The following is a 13133-nucleotide window of genomic DNA, read 5'->3' on the forward strand; positions in this document are numbered from 1 at the left end:
CATTGTGATGAAGAGTGCTGCGGGGATTTGGAAATTCTCACTGGTACTCTGTAAATTAGTCTTATGCCCTAACAAAAAAGGTATACAAAGAAGCAGCTATGGGGCACACAGTTCTCCTCAGGATCAGGACGTTTGCTGAGCAAACCTCAGCTGACATTTGCTTCCTGAGCTGGAAATCTTGCCTGTGCACTCCTGGCACATTCAGTGATGTAGGATCACAAGACAGTTGCTGTCACCCTCCTCTGCAGCTTCGTTGTTTGGTGAAACATTTTTTGAGCAGAGGTGACCATTGCAGCAGCTGGTTAACATCTCCTTTGGGTCTGCTTGTCACTGCTGGATGTGAGCTGCACCCCAGGGGGGAACATGGCAGACACACAGATCGTGCTTGCAGGAAAGCTGCAGGGTCCCCCTTTCTGATCAGCACGCAGAGCTGCTTGGCTTCAAAGACATGGATGGGTGCTAGCAATCTCTCTGCTGGCCTTGGAGCTGGGGCTTGAGGGTGAAGACACAGCAGAAGGGATTCTGACAGACAAACCCTTAGGAATAAATCTTGGTGCTCCAATTTAAGGTTAATGTGTCCCAAGCTCCCTGGCAAGTGCTGCCCTTCCCAGCACAGGCTGGCGGCAAAAAATGCACAGTAATGCCACGGCCATGGGGCAGAGTGCTTACATAGCCACGTGTCAGCTGCAGCACCCCCGGAATCAACAGCCACAGCTGCACTGCTGTGGTTACCATCTGTTGTTCCCTGTGCTGCCCCAGACAGAGTGTAACAAGCTGGAGCTGGCTGCAGCAGGCAAGGTCCTAAGGCTCTGCTTCTCTGTGGCCAGGGGAGGGAGGAGGGAACTGGAAGGAAACAGGAGAGATTTTCACCTTCTCTTCACTTTCTGCTTCCACTCTGAGCTCTGCAGAAACCTGTCAGCTCTTCTCTCCAGATGGGACCTGGCTGCCCCTTGTGGAGTCCAAAGTACATGGAACATTCACGGCAGACAGTCACCGGGCACAGCAGCACTGCCAGAAGAACTGTGCAACTGAAGCCTTGGATTTGCACAAGCAGTCAAAGCTGGGGTGCATCTCAGTTGTTGGAGGGCTGAGAGACTGAGAGGTGAGGTGACAGCCTCTGCACGAGGTGACTGGCTCCCCCGCCAGCTGTGCTGCTGCTGGACAGGGCACTTGCTGGTACTGGAACTAGACTGATGTGCCTCTTGCCTGCATGCTTTCCCTGTTCTCCCTGCCTCTCCCCACCTTTCATCTCACTGGGTTTCTCTCCTGTGTCTGTCATAAACAGACTGAATGTTAACAGACCAAACTGTCTCTTTGCTTCACTGAATCTCTGAAATCATGTGGGTACAGATGGATGATTATTAATTCAGCAAGGAGCTATCAGTGTTTATATTATTTTGTAAATAAATGTCAACTATGCATTAAAAAGATGATTGTTGAGTTTTCAGCCCTCCTGCTAAGCTGATTGTAGAGAAACATGGCTCTGCATTTTGAATCCCTTATCATGGGTCCTTTTAAACTTCCCCCATCTCAGTGAGTGGTGGTTTTGGTTGCTTAAAACAGCAATACTAAAACATTCTCAGGGCTTTCCTACACGCATTTTACTCTTGGCAAGCAGCATAACCCCAGCGCTGATAGACTGGGAAAACAGCAGATGCCTTTGAAGCAAATAAGTCTGAGATATATAAATAAGCCAGTAAATCATGCAGGACTGTTGGTTATCTCTGCAGCATCTTAGTCAGTTCTGGTATTTCAGTGTTGTCAGTCAGCGGCAGACCTTTCATTCCCTGCAACCCCACTGTAGATGCTTTCAGTGTACCTGCCACATAGCAGCAGTGTGGTCTAGCAGATGGGTGGGAGCTGTGGGAGGATGAAGAGCTGTGACTCAGGGGTATGCTGGCCTGAGTGTGGCTAGTTCGGTGCATGGTTGGGATCTCAGCTGTGAGATCGTCAGTGGAGGGCAGGGACCCACAGCGGCAGAACCAGAGGAGCACTCACCAGGTATTTCAGATACCAGGTATTGTTATTACAGCACATTCCACTGTGTGATAGTGAACGCTGTTTTGAAACTACATGGCTAACAGCAGGTTTGTGTCTGTGTCACTGCAGCATTTCTTGAAGGCTGCTTGGGTTGCTGCTGCCATGCGTTGTCTACTGAAGGCCCTGAATATTGTGTCCATGCATACTTCCCTGAGAAGATCTCAACAGCTTTGCAGCCAGAGCTCCCCAGCTGAGGCCTCATTTAGTTACGAACTTATGAAACAGCAGCACAGACCAGAGGTGCCGGAGTACTTCAACTTTGCAAGCAATGTGCTAGACAGGTGGACCGAAGTAGAAAAGGTAACAGCTACTTGACTGCTCTGCTGCTGAAGAGCTGAGAACTGCCAGGCACATCCAGCCAGCATGCTGCTGCTGTTGTGCTCTGGTTATAATCTGATGAACACCTCATGTGATTTGAACCTGTAAATCCCTTAGGCCACATGCTGCCCTGTTTGTGAGCCCAAGTGCTTTGCTCCTTTAATCAGTAACTCTGGTGACATTGACCCTGAGTAAATTTGTGTCTTAATGACAAGATCAACTGGAACACTCTGAGCCTTGCGCTGGTTCCCCTACCAGCTGTGACATGCAACCTGCCTGAGTGTGCGAGGCAAAGCCCTTGGCCTCCACTGCTTGCCTGCAAAATGTGAATACAGCGAAATGCCAAACCTATCCATTCTTTTCCAGTCATGAAATCTTTGAATCATGAAATATCAGTCCACAAAACTGAACCACTTGGAGTGCTCAAATGGACATGAGCTCTAAGCAAGGATGGGGAATATGAAAAAGAAAAGAAGTGTAGTTATATCACCTATCTTACTATATTGCCCTAGTGTCTGTGGATGTAGTCCACAGGTTCTTCTTGATGAGGGGCTGAACACAGTGGTGTCCACCTGGCAGCAGGATCAGAGCAGAGGTATCACCAGTCTGACACAAGGAGAGCATTTGTTCCGTCTGCAGGAAGAACAGATTTTGGCAGGCTGCGAATGAAGCAAGGAAAGAACACCAGAAGAGTTTTGCTCTCTGAAGTACACAGCTAAACTCTTCTCCCTAGAGATGAACCTTAGTGTTTGCCTTCAAACAGATAACAAGATACCATATTCTTGCTGCCCCATGAGGTCTTCTGTGCTCAGGAAATGACTTGCACAATGTCACTGCTAAAGGCATCCATCTCCTTAAGCGCACACCGTGTACACACATTTCACTTTTCATACATCTGTTAGTTATGAGTGACATTGACTAGGGGTCACACTGTGCTTTCGAACCTCAGATCTGCTTTTCAGAAGTAACAAATGGGCCCAGTTCAAGATGAAGTTGGAAATGAGCTCGGAGAGTTTGCAGCACAGAGGCACAGTCCAGCTGCACCTGTGTCCATCAGCAGCTTTGTTTGTGGCCTGCAACAGAAAGCTGGTCAGCCTCTGCAGAGAGAAACACCATGAGCTCAGGAAAGGAATGCAAATTTAATTTTCTACATGACATCTGTAGGCTGTTCTTCCTGAAGGAGAGATTTGTTTGGAGCCAGCGGCAAATTTCAGCTTCATCCCCAGACTCCTCCAGCACTGAATAAGAGCCAAATGCTTTGTTTCCGAAGAGTTAATTAGGGTAAAAGTGGTGTGTTCCTAAAGTGAAGCATTTGCACTCTACCCTGTTCTGTAGGAGGGAAAAAAGCCTAAAACCCCCGCACTGTGGTGGGTAGATGGTGATGGAGAAGAGGTGAAGTGGAGCTTTGAGGATCTGGGAGTGCTGTCCCGGCAAGCGGCCAATGTACTCTCTGGTGCCTGCGGTCTGCAGCATGGAGACAGGGTTCTTCTGCTTCTGCCACGGATCCCAGAGTGGTGGCTGCTGAACGTGGCTTGCATGAGAACAGGTTGGTGAGAGCACACAAATGGCATATGGGGATGGAAATCAGGACTTGCTACTTACTGCACGCAGAACTAGAAACGTGCTGTTGAGGACAAACTAGTAAAACACTGATCAACACCCTTCAAACCAGATGTGGCACTTCTGGGTAGTTATGCTCATGCTCTAGATGTTAGGAAAACACTATGAGTCCACTCCTTGACATTCTCCTTTCTCCAGCACTTGTGATGCATCACAAATGCACCTTCCTGCAACCTTGCAGTGAAGCTGGCCCACATTTAGCCAAGTGTTTCACATGGCCCCTGTTCCTGCTCAGCTTGCCAATATTTTCAGCCCAGAATGTCATGCTGCCCCACAGACACTAGCAGCATACAGTACAGAAATTAAGTCCAGAAGAATGGCACAGTCCACAGGAGGTGCCTTCAGACCAAGGAAAGCTGTTCCCTTGATTTCTTCTAATGTCCCATGACCAGCCTGGTACCTCCTAACTCGTGCTCATCCTCACATAGAATTCAATCCACCAAGGAAGTCAGTATGTTTACAAACATAGGGCCAAATTCTGCTTTCAGTATAGATTTGTCCCACTCAAAACCACCAAGTAAGCTGAGTCTTAGCAGCACAAGAACTATTAAGCAATGTATAAGCTCTTTTTTGCATTCCACTTGCTCCCATTTAGGAACTGTCCTGATTCCTGGCACGCAGCAGCTGACTGCAAAGGACATTCTCTATCGCCTACAGAAATCCAAGGCAAAAGGCATCATCACTGATGACTCTGTGGCATCAACTGTAGAGTCAGTAGAGGCTGAATGCCAGTCTCTGAGGTTCAAATTACTGGTGTCAGAGGGCTACCGAGAGGGGTGGCTGAGCTTCAAGGATCTCCTGAAGTGAGTAACCACCACTGCAACAGTGCCGCAGCAGAGATAAGAGTGGTTCCATTTGCTTTGGGTGGGAAATGCTGCACGTGCCAATGTGGTCTCATCCTTCTGGGTCTGCGCAGTGGAAAAATATAAATGGTTTTGGCACTCTTGATCACTGCTGCAGGGGTTATTTTAAACATCTTCAGGAATGTATAAGTTACACAAATTGATTTATTCCTGATTTTGTTTATTTTGAAGAAATGCTCCATCTGATCACCAGTGCGTAAGCACGAAGTCTCAACACCCTGCAGTCATTTATTTTACTAGTGGGACTACAGGAGCTCCAAAAATGGCAGAACATTCCCACTCCAGCTATGGCATTGGCCTCACAGTGAGCGGAAGGTATGTCCACTGCTTTGTCAGATTGGTCATGTGGCAAAAGGAAGATAAATGCAAGGTTTTACCAGAAGCATTTGTTTCACTGCTCTACAAAACAACCCTTCTGCTAGATACAACCAAGGTGTGTTTGTTTGTTTTCCCCAGGAAGCAAGGCACATTTTGAATCCAGCTGTCTTAGTGTGCATGGAATGTAGCAGCCAAATAGATGCACTAACTCCTTTTTAATATTTTCTTTAACTAAAGATAAATCTTTTGCTGCATGTTCAACAAGTTAGCATTTAAGAGATTGTCTACCAAATGAATATCAGCATAAGTTTAGAAAATCTGTATCCAAAATGGGAGAAGTATGTGAGTCTGACAGGCTTCTGGGTTCATGTCTGTCTGAGTTCAACACAGCTCCCAGAGGAATGAAATGCTGATAATTCAGAACCTCTAAATTTTTAAAGCAATATTGTTTATAAACTTGATAGAGCAGTGCACTTCACTCTAACTGGGAGAGAATAACAAACCAGAAGAGGCCCACATGCAGTAATCCAAAACCACCCTTGTCACTAACAACGAGTCCATGCAATCTCATATTCATGCAACATCACATCCTGAGGAGGGTTCTGCAGCTTGTAGTACAACAAGTACTCAGTACAACATCTTGTAGAAACGTGCAGTGTCAGTCTGTCCTGCTGTGCCCTCCCTGTGCCAGGACTTGGTTGTGCTCAGTCATTGAGGTCTATCTAAATTCCGCTTACCCACGACCAACAGTGCCAGATTCGCTTCCCTTCCACATCTCAAAACATTTTACTACTTGCCTTATTTCTGCTAAGTAAGGACAGTGGGCTGTTCTTCCTTGTGCTATCAGGTACTGGCTAAACCTGACCTCTTCAGATATATATTGGAATACCTCAGACACGGGCTGGGCCAAGGCAGCGTGGAGCACGTTTTCGGCGTGGAGTGAAGGGGCATGTCTATTTGTACATAAGATGCCACAGTTCAACCCACCTGCTGTCTTTGAGGTAGGTGGGGGAGATGACCTTGCAGCAGTTTGCTATTAGGCCTAGAAGTGAAACACAAAGGAAACTGGGCTGGAATCTGCAGAGCTAATCTGTTATTAAAGTGAGTGACAATAATAGACAAATGAGAATGCCAGTTGCACCACGTAACTCAGGAGTAAGGGGTGAGGAGGCAGCAAAGCTGAATTCCCTTAACAAATGCCATTGGCACTGTATTGTCCTCCATTCTCCACACACATCTCTTTATCCTTTGTAAAAGTCTACCGCCATTTCACCCCTTCTCCTGAGAGAGCTGGGAGCTGTCAGGTAGTACCAGGCTGTGTTGGAGAATGCTTTCAGTTTTAGTCCTGTAGTACATCTAAAAAAGTAGGGTTAGGATTTCAGATTTTTTTCTCCTTAAACTGCAATTATGAAGCAATCCTGCAAGGAGGACTTCAAACCTTTCCAGAGTACAAAGCTTTGGTGCCTTGAACCCATCGTAAGATAACATAGATTCAGTTTTGAAGAAAAAAAATTAATTAAATATAACTGCTGTGCTAACTGCTCTTAGGACACTAGTATTTTGTTTGTGTGTTTCATAAGCCTGATGCAGGCAGATATCATTACATCATCTCTTACAATGTAGATGAGACCTCACAGGCTTCAGTATATTGGTGCTGGTTTTTATTATTCTGAACTCCTTAGAGCCTGTCAAGATATCCCATCACAGTCTTCTGCTCAGCTCCAACTGCCTACCGGATGCTCGTGCAGCACCAGCTGCCCAGGTAAGCTGAGGCAGAGGGTCCCTAGCAGTGCCTTCCATCAAAGCTGTGGGACAAGTGCTCAGCTTTTGGATTTTATTCCACATTGACAGCGGCATAACAGGAACTCTGACTGTGTTCCTCAACATCTTGAGTTTCACTTACTGTGTATTAAGTCAGAATAAATATTTGGGGTGCCATCTTAGGCTTTGTAAGTAACGGTGGAAAGCATCTTAGCTCAGGCAGTAATAAGATAACCATGTGTCACAGTTAACACGTCCTACTTTTACTGTCACATTCTCCCTACCTCTGTTTCTTTCCTATGTCCCACCAGCAGTATACTCCCCATGAAGTGTATGTTGGTATGGCTCAGTGACACATATGAAAGACACTTTGGCCTCTCTGAACTCTCCCGTGGGTTCTAATTGACAGGGTTAAACTTTGTTATTCCTCTTTGGTCCAGGCTCCAGTTCAGACTCTAGGGTTAGAAACATCACATTATTAGATGTTCTAAATAAAACAGAAGCAAAACAGGAAGTTTTTATTTTTCCTTTCTTGTGTTATTTTCAGATTTGTGGTTGTTTAGCACTTCACAATTCAAATTTAACAAAAAAGACTCAGCATTTTGTGTAGGAAGGTCCCCACAATACAGGAATATGGCAGCGAATGGGACATAGCAGACAGATAACTGCCAGTTGCTCGTTTTGTCTTTCTCAGCTGCACATTCAGCAGGCTCCGGCACTGTGTGAGCGCTGGGGAGCCAATCAACCCCGAGGTGATCGCTGAGTGGAAAGCGCGGACAGGGCTGGATATCCATGAGTGCTATGGACAAACAGAAACTGTATGTTGACCTTTACAGGAGAAAAGTATATGCTTTGCAGATACAGCAATAAATCCTATTCAGTTTGACAAGAAAAAGTCATTACAAAGATTGTACACAGTTGTATTAGGTTTACATACTCCTCCTCACTTCACCTCATTCCAACAACACCAATTCATCACGACTATTGCAACACTTGTGACCTTTAGAGAGCAAGTCAGTTCCAATAGGCAACAATGAAAACAGTTTTTTAACTTGTAGGACAACTGTAATGGCTCCCCCCAAAATTCAAGGCCTGCTCCTCACGTGGGCTTTGCATTGAGAGCTGACACAAAGGAGATGCACTTTTCATGACGACTCTCCAAATTCTGCTTTGAACTCTATTTTTGTAGTGCTCACATTGTTTGGGGCTATGGGTGAGATTTCCAGAACATCATTTATTTAATTGGACATATGATTATAATGAAGGGATCATTATTTCCTACAAAAGTTCACAGTGTTAGCTGAGTTTTCTAAACCTATGCTAAGACTGAATATACAAGTCACTGTTTAGCTGAGAAAAATATTTATTACAGGTGCTGGTCTGTGGAAATTTTAAAGGAATGGAAATTAAACCTGGCTCTATGGGAAAGCCATCTCCGGGGTATGACGTCAAGGTATGGCACCTCTTGTAGCACTGCTGTCTCTGAGATCATCATTTGCTATCGAAGAGGTATGAAAGATTTAACACAGCACTGTGCTATGCAGCATCATTCCCCAAGGAATGGAATTGTGAATCAACGACGTCACTGTCCCAGATGCAGTGTGCAAAGCGAGCAGTCGCGCTTTACTCTTGCACCAGCCTCAGCAGGATGACATAGATGACAGCCCACTAGCAGATAGGAAGGCAACCATGGAAGTCAAATTGCCAAGCTAATGAAGAGTGAGAGCAAACATATTTCCTTGGGGATAACAGAACTGCTGAAGCAGGTTCTAGTAATATTTGCAATATTGTTTGAGCTTTTTAGTACCATTCTAAGCTTTTTAATAGCTTCCTCTGTTTTCAGGCTCATTACTTAACTTCTTTAGGGTCTTACTAACTTCATTACGTTTTCATATTACTTGGAATTACTCAGATAAAAAACAGTGTGAAGTACAGTGGATTAGCAGTAATCTGACACTGTAATTCTCAGAGACAGACCTGCCTCCAGTGCTTCAAATAATTCTCCAATAGATATTTCAACAGAATGTTTTAAATAGGTATCAAGATTCTATAGCATTAACATAATGCTTCTTAATTTGGCTTAAAGATAATAAAGTTGTGTTTTGCTTATTTTAGATTATAGACGAAAATGGTAATATTCTGCCTCCTGGAAAAGAAGGAGAGATTGCCATCAAAGTAAAACCTACAAGACCACTTTTCCTCTTTACTCGCTATGCCGTAAGAACATTTCTCCAGCTAGAGCACATGCCATGTTAAGCCTCTGACAAGGAATCTGTGCATCATGTCATTTACATATACAGTGTAGATGCCTGAAAACCCCTGGGAAGGAAAAAGAGACTTTCATTTATTTTCATGCATCTTCTTGGCCTACTTACACAAATCGTTAGATGGTCAACGATAGAGCCTTACTGAGCAAGTTAAATCCAATTTCTTTTGATTATTTCCTTAATAAAAAGGGAAATCTCTCACAGCCTCCCCCTCATGTCCCCAAATACCCTTGGTTGGAGGGCTAGGAAGAGAAGTTTGAGTGGGGACGCTGTTCAAGTCCAGACCCTGCAGAACAGGGCTCCACTTAGTGTTTTGTTTTGTTGTTGTTGTTCTTTTTTTTTTCAGTTCAAATTTTCAGTCCCAAAATTATAAAAACAAGTGCATTTTTGTACTTTTGCTTCTTACAACAGGAAATGATATTAAATTTTATAGATCCTATCAGCATATAATCATAGAATCATTCAGGTTGGAAGAAACCACTAGGACCATCTAGTTCAACGATCAACTCAGCCCCTCGGACCTATGTACCTCAGTGTGACATATTCCCTGTTCTTGAGCCCCCCAGAGACAGTGACAGCAGCTCCCCTCATGCCAGTGGCCGACCACTCTTTCTGAGAAGAAATTGTTGCTAACACCCAACCTGAAATCAGGTCTTCCAGTCACTAATGAGAACATGAGCACTATGCATATTGCTTAGATATTTATTACAGAAGCCAGCTGGATTGGCTATAGCAAAATCATTAATTAATTGGACTGTGGTGATCTAGAACATTTTTAAGGGTAAAAAACTTTTTTTTTTTTGAGATCTTAGGATAGGATACATAAACAAAGCAAAAACAAAGGATAATCACTTCAAAGCCAATTCTTAAATCTTTCAGCATTCATATGTTTGTAGCCTTCAGTGGTTCCTCAAGTCACTGGGCATAGTATATTAAGTCAGTCAAAAGTAGTAATTCACAGATTTATGGCAATTTTTAATTTTATTTCTAGCTTTGTGGGCTGGTAATAGTGAATTAATAGTCTCTTGTCATTTATTACAATTGCCTATTATTAATATCCCACTCAATATTCCTGCTGAATATGAATCTGCTAGAATGCAATTTATTTTATTTTACAGGTAGCTTTTATGTAAAACACAATTTAATGTTTCCTAGGATGATCCAGAGAAAACAAAGGCAACAGTCCGTGGGGATTTCTATGTTACTGGAGACAGGGGAATCATGGATGATGATGGATACTTCTGGTTTGTTGGAAGAGCTGACGATATCATTAATTCTGCTGGGTAATTCAACACTGACTAAAAATACATATTCCACCACAAATAGTAGAGCTGATTCAAACAAGATGCGTTTATGTGCTTCAAGTACAAATAAAGGATCTTTATCTCCATTTTAAAGATACCGCATCGGACCATTTGAAGTAGAAAGTGCTCTAATAGAGCATCCCGCAGTGGTGGAATCAGCAGTTGTCAGCAGTCCAGACCCCATCAGGGGAGAGGTAAACAAGTTAAGCACATTTTAGATAAAAAAGAGCTTTATGCAGACCACGGCTGACAAAGACCAACTTCCAATGGATTAGTCTATCTAGCGATGACATTTTTGAACTAAATAAAACCAAATTGGCATTGCTACTCTACCAGATACGTCTAAACCAGAAAAACTGACCATGACAATTTACCCCATAGCCAACATAACTAAAGCACAATTTGAAGCTTTTCCTCTGCATTCCAATACTTCCCACACTGACCAGCTCCACAGTCCAAACAAACACACAGTGTTGGCATAGATGTTTGCATCCACTGTATTTATTATTCTGTAGTTTGTAGGTAAGTGTTTGGTTGAAGTTTCAAATCTGACTGTTGTGTGATGCTGTTTCATCACTACTTAACACTTTGTTCCCTTAACTTCTTCAAGGTAGTGAAAGCCTTTGTTGTTTTAAAACCTGACTATGCCTCACGTGATCCAGAACAAATGATGAAAGAGCTACAAGACCACGTTAAGAAAGCTACTGCTCCATACAAGTATCCTCGGAAAGTAAGTTGCCAATCATCCAAATATTTTAAGTAGTTGCCACTACTATAGACAAGCACAGATCAACTGTTATGTCACTAATGAGGCTATGTCACTGGGGGGGAAGTCACATTTGTATACATTATTTCGTACTGCATTCCTCCCTTTCCCCTTAGATGGAGTTTGTTCGAGAGCTGCCAAAAACCGTTAGCGGGAAGATCCGAAGAATTGAACTGCGCCAGAAGGAGTGGAGGAGATACTAGAATTCTCTGGTTTTGGGGATGCATTGTAGTTTTAACACAGGGTGTGGGTTCCAGTAGCTTTTTGCTTTGTTTGTTTAAACAAAATAAGATAATGCTGATTTACACAGTAATGTGGAGGAGAAGACACACTACATCTCTCTTAGTTGAGGTTTTCACAGTCTCACCTGACCCCCAGCACTCAGCTACCCCAGTGCCACAGAAGCAGGCAGGCTAATATGAATGGCACAAAAGATGTTTAATCAATAGATGATGTGCTAAGCAAACTTAATGAAACACCGCTAGCATTTTACCTTTATTATTACTTAAATGAAAAAAAAAATCACAAGAGTTTAGTACATCACTTGCTTCAAGAATCACTTCTGAGAAGCATGACAACTTATAAACAGATTTTTAAAAGTTACAGTTACAAATCTCTACAAGTATATTTAGAAAAAATAGTATAAAAATCTACATCATTAAAATGCTTAAGGACTCAAGTAGCCAAGAATTTAAAACACATGATGACGAAGTAGGAATTAAAGACATGTCACAACAGCTACTCACACCTTAACTGCGGCACAATGATTTGTTCTGTGTGGGGTAAATAACTCCCAAGGATGGTACTTCACAAAGAAATAGTATAGATGATGGCATATTTTGAGTAGGTCTAGATAGAATACAAATAATACAAAAGAGAAGATGGCTCACCTTCAGGATGACAAGGCTCACAGGGGACTCCACGTGGGAGGGATCTCCAAGAAGAGATCCTTCCCTGGTGGTGGTCAGCCCTTAAATGGGGTCTGGGAGAGGTGGAGCCAGGTTCCACCCGTTCCAATCACACAGGTATATCACCTTCACCTGTGCCCCTGTGGCTGCCTCGGTGCTCATCTCAGGTGGCCAATCAGTGGTTCAGGCTGTGATTCAGCAGTTCTCATACACTCCACCCCTTCACAACATGAACCATTGATCAAGTAACCATAAGGTGAACCCCCCTTGATACAGAGACCCAATACATCACGACGCTTACATAATTGCCTGTCGTGACGCATGTTGATGTAATCCGAGATGGGTGATGATTGGCATATCAGTCGAACTCTTCTTTGGGCCAGTGCTCGGTGGTATCTACTGGAAGCATGTAATCACACAGTGCAGGTCCATCTTATGTGTCATCAGTCCCGGTTAGACCATCACCAGATGCTGCACAAGGTCTTATGGCAACTCTGGAACACTGCAGCATTGTTTGGTTCCTTCTGGTGACTCATAGACTTATGTAAGAGTTAATATAAGGGAGTAATATAAGTGTTTTAAAGGTTTCACCTTCAGGATGACAAGGCTCACAGGGGACTCCACATGGGAGGGATCTCCAAGAAGAGATCCTTCCCTGGTGGTGGTCAGCCCTTAAATGGGGTCTGGGAGAGGTGGAGCCAGGCTCCACCCGTTCCAATCACACAGGTATATCACCTTCACCTGTGCCCCCATGGCTGACTCGGTGCTCACCTCAGGTGACCAATCAGTGGTTCAGGCTGTGATTCAGCAGTTCCCATGCAGTTCTGTCTCAGTCCATTCATGTTAACATAGGTATGTCTGTATGCTTAAACAACTGCCAAGCAGCATTATTTTCATCCCCTGCTCAGAACACATATCTGACATCATAAGACTGGCCCAGTTTTGTTAACTACAGTTAACTAACAGAG

General features: G+C 43.8%; 1 protein-coding gene across 1 annotated transcript; it reads left to right on the forward strand.

Moving 5' to 3' along the window:
* The first annotated feature begins 920 nt into the window (after positions 1-920).
* LOC136046043 (acyl-coenzyme A synthetase ACSM3, mitochondrial-like) lies at positions 921-13099 on the forward strand. Its single transcript, XM_065732303.1, has 15 exons — positions 921-1102; positions 2110-2340; positions 3694-3904; positions 4574-4781; positions 5013-5156; positions 6007-6160; positions 6842-6921; positions 7615-7738; positions 8293-8373; positions 9036-9137; positions 10343-10470; positions 10586-10685; positions 11102-11221; positions 11374-12039; positions 12999-13099. The coding sequence occupies exons 2-14, from the start codon at positions 2143-2145 to the stop codon at positions 11458-11460; spliced, it is 1737 nt and encodes a 578-aa protein (XP_065588375.1). The 5' UTR covers positions 921-1102; positions 2110-2142; the 3' UTR covers positions 11461-12039; positions 12999-13099.
* Positions 13100-13133: the final 34 nt, after the last annotated feature.

The sequence above is a fragment of the Cyrtonyx montezumae genome, unplaced genomic scaffold, assembly GCF_038088225.1.
Source record: "Cyrtonyx montezumae isolate F1298 unplaced genomic scaffold, pur_monq_1.0 scaffold_16, whole genome shotgun sequence".
Lineage (NCBI taxonomy): Eukaryota > Metazoa > Chordata > Aves > Galliformes > Odontophoridae > Cyrtonyx > Cyrtonyx montezumae.

Bases quoted from the DNA above. Each gene is read 5' to 3' on its own strand.
- LOC136046043 (XM_065732303.1), top strand. From the start codon at position 2,143: ATGCGTTGTCTACTGAAGGCCCTGAATATTGTGTCCATGCATACTTCC. The intron at 3,905-4,573 runs GTTGGTGAGAGC...GCTCCCATTTAG, and splicing joins CGTGGCTTGCATGAGAACAG to GAACTGTCCTGATTCCTGGC. The intron at 8,374-9,035 runs GTATGGCACCTC...TGCTTATTTTAG, and splicing joins CTCCGGGGTATGACGTCAAG to ATTATAGACGAAAATGGTAA.